At 40.7% G+C, this 22,125-nt stretch overlaps 1 protein-coding gene across 3 annotated transcripts in view; it reads right to left on the bottom strand.

The window, feature by feature from the left end:
* LOC135221943 (uncharacterized) overlaps positions 1 to 22,125 on the bottom strand; it is a 181,658-nt gene that overhangs the window by 50,847 nt on the left and 108,686 nt on the right. For all 3 annotated transcript variants that reach the window (XM_064259975.1, XM_064259976.1, XM_064259977.1), the window contains 2 exons: positions 10,519 to 10,648; positions 10,077 to 10,280 (listed from right to left, as the gene is read on the bottom strand). In XM_064259975.1, the coding sequence (XP_064116045.1) occupies positions 10,077 to 10,280; positions 10,519 to 10,648 (334 nt within the window). The remainder of the gene's footprint in view (positions 1 to 10,076; positions 10,281 to 10,518; positions 10,649 to 22,125) is intronic.

Genomic DNA, 22,125 nt, shown 5'->3' with positions numbered 1-22,125 from the left:
AGTCGAAAGAGAGCCAGGCGAGCGAGGGCGCTCACGCGAGCCCCTACCTTCATACGAAACCTCCCCATATGAAGGAGAACGCCTAAAACGAGGAGAACGATCCTCTGAAGAGCGGCGCCTAGATCTCTTGATCGGAAGAGAAACGTCCTTCTTCCTACGTGATCTAACTGCTAGAGAGTCTGCTAGCGCCGTGATCTGAGCTTGAAGTCCCGCGAGTACTCTCGTAGGCGAATCTTGTTGTTCTTCCTCGGAAGCAGGCGCCGAGCGCGGAGCACGAGAAGAAGAACGCTCACAGGATTTCTTGGGTTTCTTCGCCTCCACCGACGATTCTTCCGGGAAAACCTCCGGACTAGAAGCCAAAGGACTGCAGGGAGCCTTCCAAGCCCTCTTCAACGGGGCGCGACGCATCCGGGGAGTTCCAACCTCTCTTTGGAGAGGGAGACGACGAAGAGGAGAAGCATTGGCGTAGTAGCTCCTTCTTGTAGCGATCCGAGGCAGCCTGGGAGCGTACTTCAGGATCTGCCGAGGGGACGCCTGACCGGTGGGGGGTTCTCCCTAGCCCTCTTGCGGCTTTCGACTTTCCTACTCCACTGGAACTGGGAGTCTGGAAGAGGTCTAGGCCTAGAGGCACTAAGGAGCCGGTCAGACGCACCCTCCACAACACTGGGGACACTGCACTGATCACTAACACTCTCCTTACCTTCCAACTGACGAATCTTCTGATCCATAAGAACGAATCGTGGCTCTCAGAGCTGCCGCCTCCGAAGGCGAATCTTCGGCTTCGGTGCGGGGAGCAGGGGCTGCAACTTGGGAAGAAGGTTCTAATTCTACGTTAGCATTAGGATCCACATCCAACTCACTCATTCTAGATCTACTAGAACTTCTAGAGGAAGCCTTACGCACTCTATCACGTTCCAACTTCCTAACATAAGAAGAGAGAGCCTTATATTCTTCTTCATTCAATCCCTTACATTCACTACAAGGGTTAGCAAAAGAACATTCATTCCCCCTGCATTTCATGCAAACCGTGTGGGGGTCTACCGAAGCTTTCGGCAACCTCATCTTACATCCTTCATTCACGCAAACCCTAAACAAAACCGGTGTTTTAACTACCGAATCTAGGTCAGGCATCGTTAAAGAAAATCAAACTCAAAATCAAACCGGTCCACAATCAGCGTATGCCAAGCCAAACAAAGCGAATACGTCACCAAAAGAAGTCCAAATTAACTCCAGGCAAGCGAGAATCGAAAAACTATCGAGAGGAACCGACAACAGTTGTTATCGTTCCCGCGACAGAGAAAAATCTGACAAGCTTACGGGAGTGGTTCGTACATCCGCCACCCAGCGGCGGGTAAGGTAGACCACCTGACCTACCTGTCGCGTGTGCTGCGAGATTTGAAATTCTGTCGGGAACGTCGGAGACTATAGCTAAGTATATATCTGTCAGGGAAGTTCATGTACAAAATTTATATAATTGTATTCAAATCGTGCTGTGCGCAAAACGGTTAAAGGTAACAAGTTACTTTTTTTTCGTTGTAATGTACACTAAATTGCGATCATTTTGGTATATAACACATTGTAAAACGATAAAAGCAACACAGAGAAAATATCACAAAATAATGCATGAATTCGTAACACACGGACATAAACAAATATTTTTTTCAAAAATTCACCATAAATCTAAATATTGTCCTAGAGACTTCCAATTTCTTTCAAAATGAAGACAAATGATTGAATATTACTATACTGTAAGAGTATTAGCTTACAATTGCAGTTTTCGACCATATCTGACGAGTTAAAGTTGACCGAATGTCGAATTTTTTTATATATATATTTTTTATATGCAATTATTTCGGAAATAAGAAAAGCTACAACCTTCAAATATTTTTAGTTTTATTCTACATGAAATTGCACACATTTTCATATATAAAACTCTCTGAAATGCCTAATATGAAACGGAGCAAATATTCCGAGAATGGGACGTACATATTTCGGAGATTTGTGGCGGAGAATCCGCGCGCGGAGGAAGGAAAGATTTTTTTAAAATTCACCATAAATCTAAATATTTTGCTAGAGACTTCGAATTTGTTTCAAGATGAAGATAAATGACTGAATATTACTAGACTGTAAGAGTTTTAGCTTACAATTGCGTTTTTCGACCATTTCGGTAGAGTCAAAGTTGACCGAACATGGTTTTTTTTCTATTTATCGTGATTTATATGCAAATATTTCAAAAACGAGAAAAGCTACAACCTTCAATTATTTTTTTTTTGTATTTTACATGAAATTGTGCACATTTTCATATATAAAACTTTATGTAACGGCTAATTTAAAATGGTGCAAACATTACTACAATCGCACGTATGATTTTTTCGGAAGAGTTACCGCGCGGACGTAAAGAAAATTTTATTTTTTTTCATAAATTCACCATAAATCGAAATATTGTGCTAGAGACTTCCAATTTGTTGCAAAATGAAGGTAAATGCTTGAATATTACTAGAATATAAGCGTTTTAGCTTACAATTGCGTTTTTCGACCATTTCGGTAGAGTCAAAGTTGACCGAAGCTTGAAATTTTGGCAATTATCGTTATTTATATGAAAATCTCTCAAAACTGATAAAAGCTACAACCATGGGTTGTTTTTAGTTGTATTGGGCATGAAATTGTGCACATTTCCATATATAAAAAACTTTATATAAAGGCTAATTTTAAAAAGGCAAACATTACCACAATCGCATGTATGATTTTTTTCGGAAGAGTTACCGCGCGGACGTAAGGAAAAAGTTTTTTCATAAATTCACCATAAATCGAAATATTGTGCTAGAGACTTCCAATTAGTTGCAAAATTAAGGTAAATGATTGAATATTACTAAAATATAAGAGTTTTGGCTTACAATTGCATTTTTCGACTATTTCGGTAGTCAAAGTTGACCGAAGGTTGAAATTTTGGCAATTATCGTTATTTATATGAAAATATCTGAAAACTAATAAAAGCTACAATCATGAGTATTTTATTGTTGTATTCTACATAAAAATGCGCACATTTTCATATATAATACTTCATGTAACGGCTAATTTACAATGGTACAAAAATTATGTCAAAGTGACGAAATAATTTCCGAGATGTGTCACAGATACTTTTTAGTGCGGCAAGAAAGAAATTCGCGCTTGCGCGCCTGCGTAACGATTGTAAACAAAACAACACCTTGATCCGTGAACTCCCAGCATCCCCCAAGGCGCGTGATTCAAAAGTTTTAGGCTGGTAGGCCTATAAGTATTTTTCCGCGAATTTTAAAAAAAACTTTTGTAAGTCGACGTAAAATACGTCCAGTCGGCACACGGGAGACAAAAAATGTCGATGTAAAATACGTCCAGTCGGCATAAGAGGGTTAAGCAAGACATATCTGTAGCTATGTAGTAAAATGACAAATTTTCTAAGACAATTTGTATTTTTCATAGCTACAAACCTGAGGTCTTAACAATAGGATAATTTCCTAGCGCCTAGCTGCATCCGATTAAATCACAGATGAAAAAGCAAGGAATCTTGTGAGATCTGGCAACAAGTGAGTATATCGGGTGAAAACCAATCAAGGACCGCACACCCATGCTACTGCGTTTAGTCTTTCCCAACCCAGGATGCCTTAAGAAGACAGAAGGGCAACTAGAGGTGGGTAGTAAAACGTCAAGACCTCAGGTTTGTAGCTGTGAAAAATACAAATTGTCTTAGAAAATTTGTCACTTGTTCCTATATGAACAAACCTTTGGTCTTAAAAATATGATAGACTTATACTTGGTGGGAGGTACAGACATCCTAAACTGGCTGGGGGCCTACCCACCAGTCCAACTCCAAAAGAAATACCTACAGGAGAGGGACTGATGCCCGTGAGAAGCTACATAAACTGATATCCAACAACTCAGCCACTGGGTTATGTACAATGATATATGGGAAGATTCATTGCAGTAGGGAACTAAAGAGAAACTCTTCATTGCAGTAAGGAACTAAAGGGAAACTCTGACTGTTCAATAACAAACCAAAGCACCAGGGTTAGTTATTACTCCTCACCTCCCTTGCTAGGGAGCGGAGTATATGCTACTGAATAGAGGGTTTGACTATTTGAACACAAAGCAACCAAACTATCAGTATGACTACCTTACTCACCTGTATCAGACCAGTCCAGTGAATGACGTGTCTATTCCTCAACCCGCCTGTAGGAAGAAGGAAACGAACAAGAGAAAGAAAGAGACCAGCCAACTCACTCATTCTCTCTTCCACACAATCATCTTAGGTAAAATACAAACGTGCTCGGTTAAGGGCAACGCTGAGTTACACGATCTGTTGGGCAGCCACCAGAGGACCTAGGGAAAAAGTGTCCATAGATCTGTGGGCTACACAGAAGGAGGTGAACGTGGACTGGTGTAACCAAGTACCAGGGCTCAAAACTCTATGAACACCCAAACTCTTCTTGAAAGCCAGTGAGGGACCAATACCCCTGATGTCATGTGCTCTAGCCTGCACAGACGTGGTGGCGGAATCATCAAGAGTCAAATATGTCTGTCTGATAGCTTTACATATCCACAAAGAGATTGTATTTTTGGACATCTCTTTCTTTGTGCGCCCCGTGCTAACAAAAAGCCTACGACAACCTGGCCTACGATGTCATGTCCTTTTAAGATAGGAACACAGAGCCCTGACAGGACATAAGAAAAGCTCTTGAGAATCACCGCCCACAAAGTCATCCAGTGATGGAATGGAAAAGGACCCCCACAAAGTCATCCAGTGATGGAATGGAAAAGGGGGCAAACCTATCATCCTGCACCCAAAAATTCTGGGTCTTAGCCACAAATTCCAGGACAAATTCAAAGGACACTGACCCCCAACCCCTGGTGTGCTTCACATCATAGCTCAGGCCATGTAGTTCCTCCACTCTCTTCGAAGAAGCCAAGGCCAGGAGGAAAACCGTTTTGAGTGTCAAGTTCCTGTCTGATGAACAACGTAAAGGCTCATAAGGAGCTTTAGTGAAACTTCTCAAGACCAAGGAAACATCCCACACTGGAGGCTTGAGCTCTCTAGGAGAACATGACTGCTCAAACCCCTTAACCAGCAAGGAGAGTTCCCAGGATGAGGAGATGGTGATACCTCTAAGACATAACACTAAACTCAAGGCCGCCCTGTAGCCTCTAATGGCGGAAACAGACAAGCCTTTCTTATCCCTGAGGAAGACCAAAAAGTCTGCTATATGATGAACAGAGGTTGTGAGTGGAGAAAAACCCTGTTTACGACATCAACACAGTAATTTGCCCATTTGCCTTGGTAAACGGTAGAGGTAGACTTTCTGAGACTGCTGGACATATATGTCCTGCTGTCTTCACGGTTGGAGGCTATCAAGTATCCCCTCCGAGTGAGACAGGGATTCTACTGACTGGTGGAATCTTTTTACGTGTGGCTAACAAAGAAGATGGCGCCACGAGAGAATCTCCCTCGGCACCTCCGACAACGATGACAGCAGATCCGGAAACAATTCTGCCTGTGGCCACAGAGGGGCTACCAATGTCATCCTGAGACTCTGTGAACTCATCAAGCTGTTCAGGGACCAGCTTCTCCAGAGAAGACAAAATCCCCAGAAGAATCTGCCACTGATGAGCTCACTGATCCAGTTGCGACAGGAAGTCGCACGTTACTACTCACAACTTCTCCAACCTCTGATCCGACGGGAAAACGCTTAGACTACTGTATCGATGACCATGCCTAGATAGAGAATCCTTTGACTGGGTACGAGATTTAACTTCTCTAGGTTCACCATGATGCTGAGTTCCAGACAAAACTGAAGCAGATGATCTCTGTCCTGCAGCAGCTTCTTTTTCGAACCCGCTAAGACCAACCAACCATCGAGGTACCTCAGCAAATGGATCCCTTGAGCATGAGCCCAAGTTGAGACGAGAGAGGACTCTTGTGAACACCTGAGGGGCTGTGGTCAACCCGAAACATAGGAATTTGAACTCAATGACCTTGCCTCAGAGATAGAAGCAAAGGAACTTCCTGGATGACAGATGAATAGGGATCTGGAAGTATGCGTCCTTTAGATCTATTGACAGCATAAAGTCGCTTTCCCTCACAGCTGCCAACACTGATTGTGGGGTCTCCATCTTGAACCTCGTCTTCCTGATGAAATAATTCAAGGTGGATGAGTTGATCACAGGTCTCCATCCCCCTGATGCCTTGGGCACCAAGAAAATGTGACTAAAACCCCGGAGACAGACGCACCACTTCCTCTATTGCACCTTTGTCCAGCATTTTCTGCACTTCCTCCTGGAGAGCTAAGAACTTTGGAGAATCTGGGGGATACATTCACCTGAGCAAAGGTTTGTCCAAGAGCAGGGGAGAGAAGTCAAATGGTAGTAGATACCCGACTCAAAGGACATCTACTACCCACTTCTCCACCCCATAACTCTGCCACTTGGCCCACTGGCCTGTCGGGCATCCCCCCACCCATGGCAAAGGAGAGGGAGAGGCACCCAACCTATCGACGACACCCCCCCTCATTTCTGCCCCTGGAGCCCCTTCTTGACCTGTAAGAGCGGGACCGAAAGGGATGTTAGTCCTCTGACTTAGATTGAGACGAATGGGAGGGCCCCACCGAAACCGAACTCCTAGATGGCTTACCAGGCAATGATCTCTGTACTTGCTGTTGAACAGGAGGAGGAGGAGGGGCGGGCGTCGCAGAGAACGAGACTCAGACTTGGACACAGTCTAGTGCACCAACCTGTCCTTCGTGTCAGCTTGCTGTCGGTCTATTGCATCCTCCAGCTCAGTCTGAGGGGACAGGAGCTGAGATTCTAAAAGATCCCCCCTCCTTAGCGCCAACAAGGACTCAGGGTCAACCGATCTTGCCATCCTGGACAAAGCTGTGTCTCTTCCGATCTAAAGAAGATTAGCTCACAAATTGACACCAAGGTGTGCAAGATATGAGAACGCCTTGCTCCCAAACTGCAACAAACTATCAAGAGAAGAAGCACCCACCACCCATTCTGGGGACCTGTCAGACACATTCTTGGCAATGACTGTCGACCACAAATCCAACCATGACACAGTCTGGAACATGGAGGCTGCCGTAGACTCCAAAGCAGAGGCATGCTGTGGAGACAAGGATGGTGCCACTGACCTCACCTGTTCCAAAGTCAACCCTGGCTTGAGACATATAATGTCTGGGTTAAGATGAAGAGGTAACAAGCAGGCAGAGTTCATAGCATAATACTTCCTACTTCCTATGCCTCATGAATGGTGAAGGAAGCAACCTGGAAGAATCCCTTGACCGAAGAGACCTGTCCCGATCCGACACAGAAGTGTTCACCTTTTGCAAGACCGACTGGACATGCTCCGATAAGGGAAGCTGAAATGACGACTTAGGATCTTGCATAGCCCCCAGCAAGGCTTCCAAGCAAGGAGTGAAAGACGACCGAGCCTGAGTCCTACTCTTCAAATTGTTGAACCCACGAATGAGACCAACAACTTTGGTAAAGGAATACAAAAACTAATGCATGTCTCCTTCCTCCTGCTCCAGCAATGGAGACCGAGGACGAGAAGAAAATGCAGGCTTATCCAACACGCCTTCCTCATGCAAAACAATTGTAGACCCAGCAGTCAAACAACCTGAAGTGCCAGCAGACCTGTCTGGACTGGAGCCAAACACCAAATCTTGCGAAGAACCAGCCACAACACTAGGAACACCACTACCAGCACTCACAATAGATGAATCACGTACGTGGCCATGTACGCGTCTGTGTGGAGCACAGACACGTAAATGTGACGAGAAGTGTCTTGAACTCTTGACGTAGAAAGAGAATTCCTCGGAGTCAAACCCCAAACAGCATCAATGGGAGGGGGAGGTGAACACTCCAGCTACACTACTTCTGCATTCATAACTTTCGATCTTTTCACAGGCACCTCAAGATCCTTACAACGATGAATAGGCCCTGGTGCAGAAGAATCAGCAACATGCATACGTACATGCAAGGTTGCAACACTCGTGTCTCGAAGCAGGGGACGATGCAGCCACAGCATATTGCACAGGGGACGATACATAACTCTCGGGAACACGGATGTGCCTCTCCTCACTCGTTGATGAAGAAAAAGAAAAGTCCTTAACCCTCCAATGCTTGATACACTGATGTGGTGGAGATGGTGGGGGATGGAGGAGATGATGACAGCACTGATTCCTTACTCATCCTCTTGGCAGGAGGAGGGGGTAACGCAACAAGCTTGCTCACAGCCTTCTCAGCCAACAAGGCAGCAAACCTATCTTCCAAAACAGAGTCCAATCTCTTAAGAACCGCTTGACTAAAACCTCAGACAGATCCGCAAGAGAGGACGCAGACGACACGGAAGGAAGAGGGAGCATCCTGGATGGCAGTGATGACGACACAGAGGAGCGAGGCAGTGCAGCAGCCCCAAATGATGACGCCGACATAGCAGTGAGACAACACTGAGGGAACTGGAAGTGACGTCATTGATGGAAGTGACGTCACTAATGTAACTGGGAGAGATGGTACTGGGAGCAATGTCACGGCCTCCCCTTGACCCGAACAAGCAGCAGGCATCACTGGTGGAGCAATACAAAATGGCTGACCCTAGCCATCAACATTGAGAAGGCCAGGGGAGGGGGGAGGTGAGCATCCATGAAATGCGTCAGCAAACCCTCCAAGGAGGGTGAACCCCATAGCCCAAGTGATGCCCAGAGCACCGCCATTTTGGACGCCTCCGAACCTGAAATAGTATAAGAAACTGATGAAATAGCATCCTCCCTTGCAGGAAGCAAATTAACTCCCGAGGAAGAGGGGGCAACATTACACAATAAATCAGCCAGAGGACCTCCCGATACTTCCAACAATGAATCGATAGAAGAAAAGGAAGGAGACACGGGCATAACAACTCTAGCATCATGGGGTGTGACTGTGGAAGAAGACGAAGCATTGGGGCGAGGCGATGAAAACCCTTCCCACGAAGGAAGGGTCGAAACTCTACGATGCTCCCTTTGTGCTCCAGGCCATGCATGACATTCCAGGCGGGGATTCGTTATGGTACAAATATTAGCACGACCCCTACTGCACGTGGAGTGTGAGTCTGTAGCTGAAGAAGCCAGGAAACGAGAACACGGGAAACCTTGAGTTCCCAGGCACATTCATTGGCGAGGCCGAGAAGAAACCATAACGCAACCACACAAACACAGACAAACACAAAGCGAAAACGGGCAATGAACTGGGTAAAAGGCCAAGAGAGGGCAACAGCAACTCTCACCCAGGTGGTAAAGAAAAAGACTGAACACAGTAGCATGGGTGCGTGGTCTCTGACCGATTTCACCATACATATATACGCACACGTTGCCAGATCTCACAAGATTCCTGGCTTTTTCATCTCCGATTTAACCAGATCCAGCTAGGCGCTAGAAAATTATCCAATTGTTAAGACTGAAGGTTTGTTTGTGTATGTACAACTCAAATATTTTATTTACAAAAATTTAAGAAATAAAAAATATTAAAATTATGCTTCTATTACTATACTGTTTTGCAAAACATTACTCCTTGCAGTACAATCCATAACCTGAACCACAAGTTGCAACATGAAGCATAAGTACCAAAGTTATTCACATAGCTAACTGTAGCATAGGGAATACACCAGAGGTAAACTCATAAGCTATTAACAAGTATCACAGGTTTTGCAATATCACTGAGTGGGGATAAAACATGTACATATGTATATTTTCTTTCTTTTTTCTATGAGAGTGTAGGTCAGATGAACTACCCAATACACCCTTACTTTTTACAAGTTACGTATACGTAATAACTAACTTTATAACAATACAGGTCTCCTTTGCAAATAAAAAAAATTATGATTTTTCCCTTGCTGCAATTACCATTCTATAATTTTTAAGTTGTTTACATCTATGGGCAACCTGTCCAGGCAAAGGAAGTCTTATCAATAAACATCAAAATTCCAGTAACCACATTTTTTTTTTTTTTTTTTTTTACATTACTGAACCACAGCAATATATGTACATGGGCAACAGCACTACAGTTCTTACCTTTGAATGAAATGGAGTGAATTCAGAAAATTTTCTAAGTTGCAAAGACAATTTATCACGGCAGTGCAACAACCAAAGATGGTATAATAACTCTTGCCATGACTGAAATATACTGCTCCACTCTGGTCCTTGTGGAACTAACCCTTTCCTTACCATAAGTGCGTCAGATAGATTACTTATCTCTTGTAAGTAAATATCTGACTTCTGGGGGAGACAAACGAAGCAAGTTTTTTTTAAACAACCAATAATGGGACTATATTGTCATACAATAGCTTTAGCCAGTAACATTACTTATAACCATAATCCATTTTTAACAAATATGTACATACAAAATACATTAATGTAAAACCTTTTATGATAAATGTGCATGGAGTATATCAGCTGGAACCAACAGACAAAACAAAAACAAACTACGTACAGTAATACGTACATTGTTCCTTACCTGGTCAGAGTCACAATTAAAAAGATTACACCAGTCACTGATTAAATGTTGTGCAATCCCAGAAGAGCTTATCACAACTGCAAAAAGGCGCACCCATCTGGCCAAGGTTTTCCGTGAAAAGACTTCATTCCTGCAGAAAAAAATTCAAATATTACAAGGACAAAATTTTAATTACTACAAATTAAGTTACGCACAAATCTCTGAAACACTTGAGCGAAACACCTAAATAAGTGGAAGTCACTTGACTCCTGAGCTACTCAGTTATCAGTTCCATATAGTACTTTATACACTATTTTAACCAATGTTATTCACACAGAAACAGATACCACACTGGATATCGGAGCATGTTGACATTCAAGTGCTCCATATTTTTTAGCAATATAAGGGCACTCTCCTATTACCTAGCTCATCATCTACTTGTTCACTGGAATAGTTTGACTCAAGAATTTTACAGAACTGTGAGTTTCACTGAAAGTCAAATAGTACTGCAACTATCTGTATCTGTATAAACAACAGGTGTTAGTCACATTAAATAGACACAAGCAACTCCCTGCACTAGTAATTTGGTAGCATATGAAACAGACTATAAAAACTGGCCTCTTAACTGTTCCTATGAAAGGCCTTTAAGGCAAAAAGACCCTTTGCATTTAAGACCAATGGTGGAAAAATTGTGAAGACAATCAATACATGGGCTGTACCAGTAGTAAGGTACAGTGGAAGACTGGTACGCTAGACAAATGAAGACCTAGAAAACAGGGGCAGAAAAACAAGGAACCTGATGACCATCAGTAAACCTTTACATCCAACACCAAGTGTGGTAAGGTTCCACTTACAAAGAAGTAAAGGAGGAAGAGGAATTCACAGTGTAGAGGACTGTATGTGGTTGATAACAGCTTGGAAAGTAAAAACTCATCTCTATCGACAAAGATCCTGAAAAGTACAAGGAAAGGACCACCAATTAAGGGAAAAAGAACTAGGAAAGCAAACAAATGCTACATAGCCATTACCAGAGGCAGACTTGTGATGCAGCTAGAGATGGCAGTTGACTAAGGGAGAGCTCAAGAAAGCGACTGAATGCATGTTGATAGCAGACAAAGAACAAGCACTGTGTACACGAACACATGTACAGTAATACCGCAAACTTGGATGATTCAGGTTGCATGAATTCCCAGACATGCAAACTTTTCTTCAATGGAACCTAACTAATTGTCATACACGAGTTTTGCACACACACACAAACATTTGTGAATCCTCAAGAAACCTTGCAAAAATGTTTATCCTTAATTTTTATGTAATTTGTAAGTTTGCAAGATTTTATGTGTAAATTAAATAATATTATATAATAATAATAATTCTCTCATTTTCTGTTACTGAGATGAGAGAATTTTTATGGTATATGTTTATTTGTTTTGCATGATAAATAAATAGTTTACCTAATAAGTACTAATTTCCAAATACTACTACAATTATTAATAATAATAATTGTGGGCACAGTTTTCCATGTGCTAGGTTCATCCTCAGTCAAGTGAACATTGTGACTTTAAAAATTTGTTGAGGTAAGCTTCTGAGCAGGACAAGAGTCAGTGGTAGTACAATTCCACAATGAAGAACACAAATGAAGGAAGTAGGCAACAGCCCAACTAGGTAATTCTGTTGTTACTATTCATATTACTGTTTGCTATTCTACCAGAATGTCTTGTGGGCTCTGATGAAGCTACATGGTGCTCCCCTTGTGGCGAGGCTGTAAGGTCGCTAAACATAAGGTCCCTGGTGTTGTATCCTGTCTGAGGGAGGAGAGCAGAAGAGGAGGCAGCAAGAGGCAGAGGTAAAAAACCGAGCTTGTCTTGAAATTAAAATTTTTAACAAAGTTTGTATGAATATAATAACTGACTAATGGGTGGGCCTTCACCAACAAACAACTTGTTACCATAAGAAGATTTTAAGTTTATGGCGGCACCTTCCACCAGTCTTCCTGTGTGGACATTTTTATTTTTATAAACTATGTTAGCTCCATCCCAATTCAGTCTATGGTTGTTGTTGAAGGCATGGAAGACTGGCTTTGTTTTGGGCATGAAATGCCTATGCGCATTTGTGTTCTAATTTGGTTGGTAGTCCTCTTCCACTTTCCCTAAAATATTTTCCCTTACAATCTTGACAGGGGATTTCGTAAACTCCAGGAATGATAGGATTCTTGTCGTTATTGTGGTGCCAACATACACTGATCAGTGCTGATAATCAGTGCTGATAGCTATACCTAACAGAAGTGCCGATGTTCAATTATCGTCAACAATAAGTGCCTTCCTGATTTTCGCTTATAAGCGATTTTTGCTTACCGTCATGCTGTTGGAAATGGAACCTCCCCAATAATCATGGCTGCCTACCAAACAACTTTGTGACTTACACCAAATCATTAGAAACATGACTATTGCCCAACATTAAAATTGGTGGGCACTCCAGGTATGTTGTACCCCCCAGGCTCCCCTAGAACTCAACAGTGTTTTAAGGCGAGAGATAGAAATACGAAAGGAACACTTCCTACACTTTCTCACCCAACACTCCCCAGCTATGGACACCAATCCTAAAATACGTACTACAATTCTCATATATCATTTGTATGTCCTATAGATAATGTATCAGAACCACTGATCTGCACTTCCAGTAAGTTGCTTGCAGTATGGAGGAAAGGAATAGGTTGTGCCTAAAAGCTACTGATGTAGCAACTGCTGCAACATTGTGCGCTCTAATTTTCAAGATTTGTAAGTCATTCTCCGCTATCTGGGAGTGCGCCTCTAAAATGAGATCCCTTCAACATGGATCTAGAGGGATTTTTCACAGAGCACCGCAAGTTACCAAACTGAAATCCAATCTTCTTTGCTCGTTGTAGGTAATAGCCTAAGGGCTATCACTGGGCACAGGACTCTTTCCTCCTCTTCTGTTCCTAGAATATCTGTTTAATTTTTTATTGTGAAAGAATCCAGCCAAGACTGTGATAGGTTCTCATTCTTTGCTAAAAAAAAATCCAAGGAAAGGGAACACGCCATGTCTCCTGAGAAAAGCAGATCTTCATTTCAGAGTGAAAATCCTTCCACTTGGACAAACTTACTGACAGTTGAAAGCCTGTCAGGGGCTAAGTGGATAGACATTGGTGGAACCTCCTGAAGTGGGGCTGTCTGAGAAGACTGGAATTGTAGGCAGAGCCTTGGAAAATCTACCAGGAGATCGAGAAGATTTGGAAACCACTCCTGATTGCAGAAAGGACCCACAAGTAATTCTGACATTGTGATGGGAGTGAAACTTCTTCAGCACCTCCCTTACCATCCCAAATTGATGAAATCCTAAGATCCAGACTGGACCAATCTTGAATAATCGCATCTGTTGCCCAAGCTAGAGGATCTGGAAAAGGGGAGCAAAACAGAGGCAGACAGTGGTTTTTAGGGGTAGTGAATAAGTCTAGGGTTGGTTTCCCCCATAGACTCCAGAGACCTGCACAGATGCAACGGTCCAGGGTCCATTTCGTATGGAGGATCTACTTCTGGTGATTTAACTCATACGCTAAAACATTGCAATTCCTGTGAATGAACCTCATGACCAACTTGGTCCTGTTCTGCTCTGCCCAACAGAAAGAGAAAACGAATAAGTCCCCCCTTGATACTTTATGTAGGCCAATGCAGTGGTGTTGTCTGCATTGATCATTACCGTTAGTTGCAGACCTCTGTTGCAAAGTGCTGTGGTCTTAAGTGGACTGCTTTCAACTCCCTTATGTTGATGTGAAACCCTTTCTCCTGCGGGGACCACTTGCCAGAGACTTTTTTGTTTCCGAGGAGAGCCCTTCAACCCAGATCTTATGCATCAGAGAAGAAGTCTAGGTTGGGGCTCACCAGGTGGAGGATTTTCCTTCTGTCAACTTTCTTTTGGACCTCCACCAACACACATCCTCCTCCTTTATCTCTGAAGTTGGTGGAAAGAAGTGATGGTCTTGGTGTACCTTCCAATCCCAGCAAGCTTTGAGATAAAAATGCAGAGGTCTCATATGCAGTCTCCCTGGTCTTACAAACTGCTCCATGGAGACTAAGGTGCCCAGGAGACTCATCCATTGAGTGGCGAAGCAAGAGCAAAGGGAAAGGAATAGAACGACTTTCCTCTTGGAGGATGGAGAAGCCTGAAACCTCAGTTATTATTATTATAAAGGATTAGTTTATCCAGACCTCTGAGCCTAACAACGGCTCTTCTTGGGCTGGTTTTCAGGAATTAATCCTGAAAAAAAATTAATTTAGACTTTATTTAGGAAACTGGTTTTACTTAGGAACATGATGATGCTATTAAATACAAAATCTTTGCCTTCAGCAAGAATGCCTTTTAATGTCATGTTTCTAAAATATAAGTTTCTTTGATGGTTCCAAATTGGACAATCAACTAAAGTGTTGGACAGTCATTGGTGTCTGGCATGTACAACATTTCATTGGGTCTGGATGATAATTTGACATCAAATGATTGTGTGAAAATCTAGTATGGCCTATACATAGTCTTGTCAGTAACACTTCTTTAGCTTTATCTTTTTGAGATGATGACATCCATGAATTAACTTCGCTTTCTATATTTCTCAGTTTGTTTGTAGATGGCACTGATGTCCACTCTATTTGCCAGTCTTGATATATTAGAGGCTTAATTGAGGTTACCCAGTCTGATACTACTGGGGAATGTGTCATTGTTGATGGAATAGTGCAAGCTAATTTGGCAGCTGTATCTGCTTTTTCGTTTCCCTCAATTTCCACATTCTGGAATCCAACATATTTTTATTAATAGTCCTGATTGAAGAAGTTGGTGTATTTTTATTTGGATTTCTTGTACAAGGTGATTTGTAGACTTGTACTTGTTTATTGCATCAATTGCACTTTGTGAGTCACTGAAAATTATGGTGGAAATTGCTCTCTTCTCAGATACTATGTTTAAGTGCTATTCGTATGGCTGCGAGTTCAGCTGTGCATACTGATGATATTGGGGGGAAGACTTATCTTAACTAACTTATCTTTTGAGAATGCTGAAGCTCCTACTCTAGTGTTGTTTTTTGATCCATCTATATAGATCATAAGTTGATCTCCCTTTCTTCTGACGCACTCCAACGCATGTTGGCGGTACATTTCTGTGTTTGCCAAATTTCTTTTTGGAAGATATGATAGAGCAGTACATATTTTTACTTTTTTCAAAGTCCAGGGTGGTGGGAATTCCATTGCTGGATGGAAAATTGGTTTAATATAATGTGAATTCATTAAATATTATGGTTTTCTAATCTTAGATTATAATTCAGAAAGCATGTAGCAGCAGCAGATGTTCCTGCTTGAAAGGAAAGGCCCCTTCACATAGTTATCAAATTGCGGTGATGTTTAAGGGGTAATATACCTGCTTCTACTAGCAAGGAGTTTATTGTGGATGATCGAAATGCTCCCGTGCACAAACATATTCCTTCATGATGCAGTGCATCTAGTGTTTTAAATGTAGCTTCTGTGGCAGATGAATATTATTGGGCAACAATAATCTATTATAGATAGTACTGTTGCTTTATGTAACATCAGCATGGTGTTATGTCCAGTTCTCCATTTGGTATGTGATAGTTTTTTCAATATGGCTAGGGGTTTTATGCCTTTTGCTTTAATATATTTGAGGTGTGCTTTCCAGTTCAGGTGCTGATCAAACACCATTCCTAAGTATATTTAACATTTGTGCAAAATTTAATTTTGGCATTACATATAAAGATAAAGCTTGTTTGTTTGTTATTTTAACCATCTTTCATCCTTATAGAAAATTATTGCATTTGTTTTATATATTGAAAATTGGAATCCTACTGAATTTGCTCAGTTGGTGATATTACTGATGGCTGTATTGAGGATTCTTTGGGCATGTCTTAGAGCGCTACTTGTATAATAAATGGCAAAGTCATCAACATACAAGCTGTTTTTAACTCCTTTTGGTAAACTTATTGTAATATCATTGATTACTAAAGCAAATAGAGTACAGCTTACACTGCCTTGGGGGATTCCTTCCTTCAATTCATAAACATTTGAATAAGAATTTACTATTCAAATTTGGAAAGTTCTATCCGATAGAAAATTGTTAATAAAAATAGGTAAATGGGCCCTTATACCTTCAGAGTGAAGTTTTTGCATGATACCGAGTCTCCATGTTATATCATATGCTTTTTCTATGTCAAAAAATATTGCCACTGTTAATTTTTTCTGATCAAATTCTTTTTTGATATGATCTTCTAGACAGGTTAGTGGTTCAAGGGTTGATTGACCAGCTATTGATCCTGATTGCGTTGGTGTTAGAATTGAATTTTTAGTTATGACATGTTAGTTGTGAATTAACCACTTTTTCTAGTATTTTACATGGACAGCTTATCAAAGATATAGGTCCATAATTGGATGGATTACTTGAATCTTTTCCAGGCTTGTTTACTGGGATAATGATAGCATGTTTCCATTTATCTGGAAAAATGCGTTTCATTCAGATGGTGTTACAAAATTTTAGTAAATGTGATTTGGCAATGGGGGCTAGTCTTTGTATAATTTTGAATGGTATTTTATCATAGCCTGGGACTGATGGATGACATGAATCTAGAGCATTGTATAATTCACCCATTCTAGATCTTTAATAGTTTCAAAATTGAGTATAGTATTTTTCCTGTGTTCTTAAATTTTGAAAATGTTCATTTAGATTGGAGTAGGCACTTATGTTTTCAAAGTGTTTCCCCTATTATATTCAAGATTTCATATGGGTCATGATATAGTTTCCCATTTAGGTTTATTGCACTTTTTGGGTGTCTTATATATTTTCCATTAATTTTCCTTATTTTTTTGCCAAATATCTTTCATAGATGTATTTGCTGACAAGCTTGATACATACAGTAATTTTTCCATGATAATATTTTCTCAGATATTACAAGTTTTTGAAATTTGGCATTATATTTGTTATATAAAGGTTTAATATAATTAATTATGTTGATGACCACTATCTTGTTTAGTATATTTGTATGGCATGGCAATTTGTTGAGGGCTTTGAGCCGTGTCTTAAGTCTGCTAAGATTTTGACTTAATACTTGTTTGATTTTGCTTAAAGTTGCTAAGGTTAGAGTCCACCATGGGATAGGGGATTTATTTGGATGTGGCCTTGTTTTAGGTATGCTTTTATCAGCAGTATTTATGAAATCTGTAAAGAATTCACATACTGCATTGTGGTTTTGGTTATGCGGAAATGGTGGTATATTTCTGGTATGTAGATTGTAAATGTCCCAATCTGCTTTTTGGATATTATATTTTACAGGTGGCAATATTAAATTATTATTTAAATAATTAAGGACTATGGGAAAGTGATCATTGGTATACGAGTCATCCAGGACATTCCACTCTAGTCTTTCAGCTAAGTCGACTGAGCACAGCAAATTATCTACTGAAGAAAAGGTTAAGTGGGTATTGGAGAAGAGTTGGCACATCACTTCCATTTAGGCAGCATTTGTCATGCTCCAATACATATTTCTCTATGTTTGTTCCTGGTGTGTCAGCAGGGTGACTGTTGTCCCAAAGGGGACTATGAGCATTAAAATCTCCTACTATAAGTAGGGGTTCATGTGTAGATTATTAATTAATGCTGGTAGATCACTGAAATTCGAGCTAGAATTTGGTTGGTTGTATAAGTTACAAATTGTGATCATATTTTTGTCCGGCATATATAATTCGATAGCTGTTTTCTGGTATGATAAAGATGGTATGTTTAAAAGTTTATAGGTGATATTATTATGAACATATATTGCTGTGCCTAGTTTTCCATCAGTTGGCGAATAACAAGCAATTTTGTACTGTCAAATGTTTCTGGGGTTAGATCCTGTGTGTTGTAGGCATATGTATACATATTGGGTTGTGGTCTCGTAGGATTCTTTGTAATTCATCTAGATGTAGTTGGGTTAAGAGGCCATTTATATTCCATTGAATAATTTTATATTCCAATATTGGGAGGAATTGGTGTTAAATTCTGTAAATTGATTGCTGATTTTACTTTGCCTCGAAGTTTATATGTATTTGAATTTATTTGTGGTTTTTTAATTGTTGTATTTGTATTATGGTTATTAGATTCAGCAGTTGTTTGTTTTTCATAATTGAATATTAATGTCTATTTTTTATTTTATAATTTCCTTTTTGTATTTTAAGGATTCAGAACATAATTCATTCTCATGTTGGCATTTCCTTAGTTCAATAAAAATGTCCATACAATTTCATATTGTGTCCTCTGTCTTGGTGGTTAGTTGGTTATATGTACCTACGAAGCACTCATTACAACCACAAGACGAAGCATGTTTGGTGATGTTAGTTATTGGTTCAGAAGTATTTAATCTAGCTTTAGAAATTTCTGGTTTTGTAATTCTATTGGTCCTTTTCTGTAGTGATAAGGTCTGTTGGTTTGAGGAGTTATTTGTTTTGTTGTTGTTAGTGGAATATTTGGGTCTTGTGGATGGTTGGGGAGTGATAGTTATATTTTGGTTTGCTTTAATGGTATGATTTTCATTAGCATTATTTGTTGAGAATTGTAAAGAGTGATTAATTGATTCTTTCCTGTCCAGATGCTGGCTGTTTGATTGGGATTGAGGGTAATTGTGTACAGTGGTACCTCGACATACGAAATTAATCCGTTCCGAGGCGGCCTTCGTATCATGAGCTTTTCATATCTTGAACCGCATTTTATATGTAAAATGCCTATCCATTCCAAGCCCTAGTAAATTTTATAATAAAGCTAAATTGACCAATAAACAATGAAATACTACAACAATTTGGACCATTCAATACCTAACTTAATACGTACTAGTACTAATATGTACGTACCTGTAAATAAAGTGTATTAGTGTACATGGTATACAAGAAATACTGTACGTACGTACGTATGTAGTAGAATGTGGAACCTTACCTTTCGAGTGAGGCTATCTCCAAAAGTGGCGACAGAGGAGGAGGACAAATGGCAGAAAACTTCTTATAGTACGTACACTTAACTAAACAAAACACATTAACAAAACTGTAACACTTAACTTTACAAAAAACTTAAAATTAAATTTTTTTTTCTTTTTATTTTTCCATTTTTTTTAAAACAAAATTTCAATTTCTTCACCACTTTCAACTTTCTGTTTTTTTGTAGTATCAATTGGATCTTCCTTTTTGCTTACTCCTACTAAACGCCTCTTTAAAAAATAACTATCCAAGGAAGATTGCTTCTGCCTACTTTTCACAATGTTCCTGAAACGGCTCAAGCAAACGTCATCGAACTGCGCAAGCATACGACCTGTGTAAGCCTTTTCGGGGTGTCTCTTTTCTACAAATGATTGCACCTTATGAAAAGCAGCTAGAGCATCCTTAATTTCTGCCGTTGTCATAGGGTCGTCGTCCTCCTCCTCGCTGCTGCTAGAGAACTCTTCTTGAACGACGTTATGTTGCATGGCCTCCAACTCCTTCACGTCATCCGTCGTAAGCTCCTCTTGGTGCTCCTCGAGAAGGTCATTGATGCCGTCCTTGTCGACGACTAGCCCCATGGACTTGCCAAGTACAACGATCTCGTCAAGATCTGGTTGCGAAACAGTTTCAGGATCGTCAACTGTTCCTGAATCTGTAGCACCAGCTTCGCCCACGTCGAATCCCTCGAAGTCTTGGGCGGATACAGCATCAGGCCAGAGTTTCCTCCATGAAGAATTCAAGATTCACCTCGAAAACTCCGGTCAAGCTTGATTGATGAGTCGGATGCATATCACAACATTGAAATGCTCCTTCCAAAATTCACGCAAGGTGAGGTTTGTGGTATCGGTGATGTTGAAACATCTCTTGAAAAGATGTTTCGTATATGTATGTGGTTCCATTGTTATGATATTGGAGTTTACCAATTGATTTTTGTTTGTTTCCCTAATTGGTTTTCTGGCTCTGCTACTTCACTTGGAACAGGGAGTTCCTTCGTAGCATTTATAGCACTTAACATTGTTTGAGGCTGTACCAAGGAAATTCGGGAGTGATGTGTCAATAGTCATCAACTATGCCGGAGTTTTTCCATCATGGGGCCCAGGGGTACTCAAATCATTAAGTTCAGTAATCATAAACATATTTGAGATAAAAAAAAAAAAATCTTGAAAAGATATCCTTGGTCCTTTGCGAAGTTAAATCTTCCGCAAATGGCACAAGTGAGAAATGACTCCCAAATGTCCGCATCCCTACCCTATCCCAAAAGGGGATGGCGTAACATGATTACAGGCAGTCCCCGGATTACGATGGGGGTTCCGTTCTTGAGACACATTGTAAGCCGAAAATCGTCGTAAGCCGGAACATCATAAAAAATCCTAAGAAAACCTTACTTTTAATGCTTTGGATGCATTCAAAAGTATGTAAACTGCATTCTTATTGCATATTTCATCAAAAAAACCTTCAAATATTGATTATTTTGGATTTTTGGTGTCATATTTCTTCTGCCAGATGAGCGGTGTAGGCGCTGTAACCCTGGCACATGCGTCGTAACCCTGGAAATAATTTCTGATGAATATAATTGAAAAGCACCTTAACCTTGGAACATCGTAAGCCAAACCCGTCGTAACCCTGGGCAGTCCCCGGGTTATGACGGGTTCGGCTTACAACGTTCCGAGGTTAAGGCTCTTTTCAATTATATTCATCAGAAATTATTTCCTGGGTTACGATGCATGTTCCAGGGTTATGCCACCTACAACGCTGATCTGGCAGAAGAAATATGACACCAAAAATGCAAAATAATCAATATTTGAAGGGTTTTTTTTAATGAAAAAATGCAATAAGAATGCAGTTTACATAGTTTTGAATGCACCCAAAGCATTAAAAGTCAGGTTTTCTTAGGATTTTTGACAATGTTCTGGCTTACGACAATTTTCAGCTTACGATGCATCTCAAGAACAGAAACTCTGTCGTAACCCGGGGACTGCCTGTACTCTGTCCTAGCAAACAGGTTCTTGTTACACTTGGGCCATACTACTATTACGATAATACAATTATCCCCATCCTAATCACATTATGGACAAACCAGATAGAATGCCAAGAGTTCTATTCCTAGAACCAGTGCCCCCCCTGGAATCTGTGGTACAGCTCCACAGAATAGTCCGCCTGAAAAACAGGTCCGAACATTGTGAAGTAGATGATGGATCTGCCACAGTTCTCACTATTTAGCTTTGGATTTAACTCCATGTTAAGCCATGATATGTTTTCTTATTTATTTAATTTCAAAAATTTTGTCAAAAATGGAAAAGTCCATTAACCCAAAAATATATAATGTTATATGTATAGGACTATTGAGTTCGAACATAGGAAAAAATTCCTGAGGTTCGAGAGCCCCCTCACCACGTCAAGGTGGTCTCAAAATAAGGGGCTGAAAACTCTGAATCCCCAAATAGAGAATACTCTAAGTTGGATTCAGCTGAGATTTCTAGAGGTTCAGCAATTAGCCTAGGTCCTGAGCCATAAGGAGTGTCTTCTGTAGGTCCTTCATGCAACGTTCCATTTATCTCTTGCTAGATGGAACCATCCTGCCAGGGGAGAGAGTACATGTGTGAATACGTGTGGGGCAGTG

The sequence above is a fragment of the Macrobrachium nipponense genome, chromosome 3 (assembly GCF_015104395.2).
Source record: "Macrobrachium nipponense isolate FS-2020 chromosome 3, ASM1510439v2, whole genome shotgun sequence".
Classification (NCBI taxonomy): Eukaryota; Metazoa; Arthropoda; class Malacostraca; order Decapoda; family Palaemonidae; genus Macrobrachium; species Macrobrachium nipponense.
This window is presented reverse-complemented; position numbering and strand designations above follow the sequence as displayed.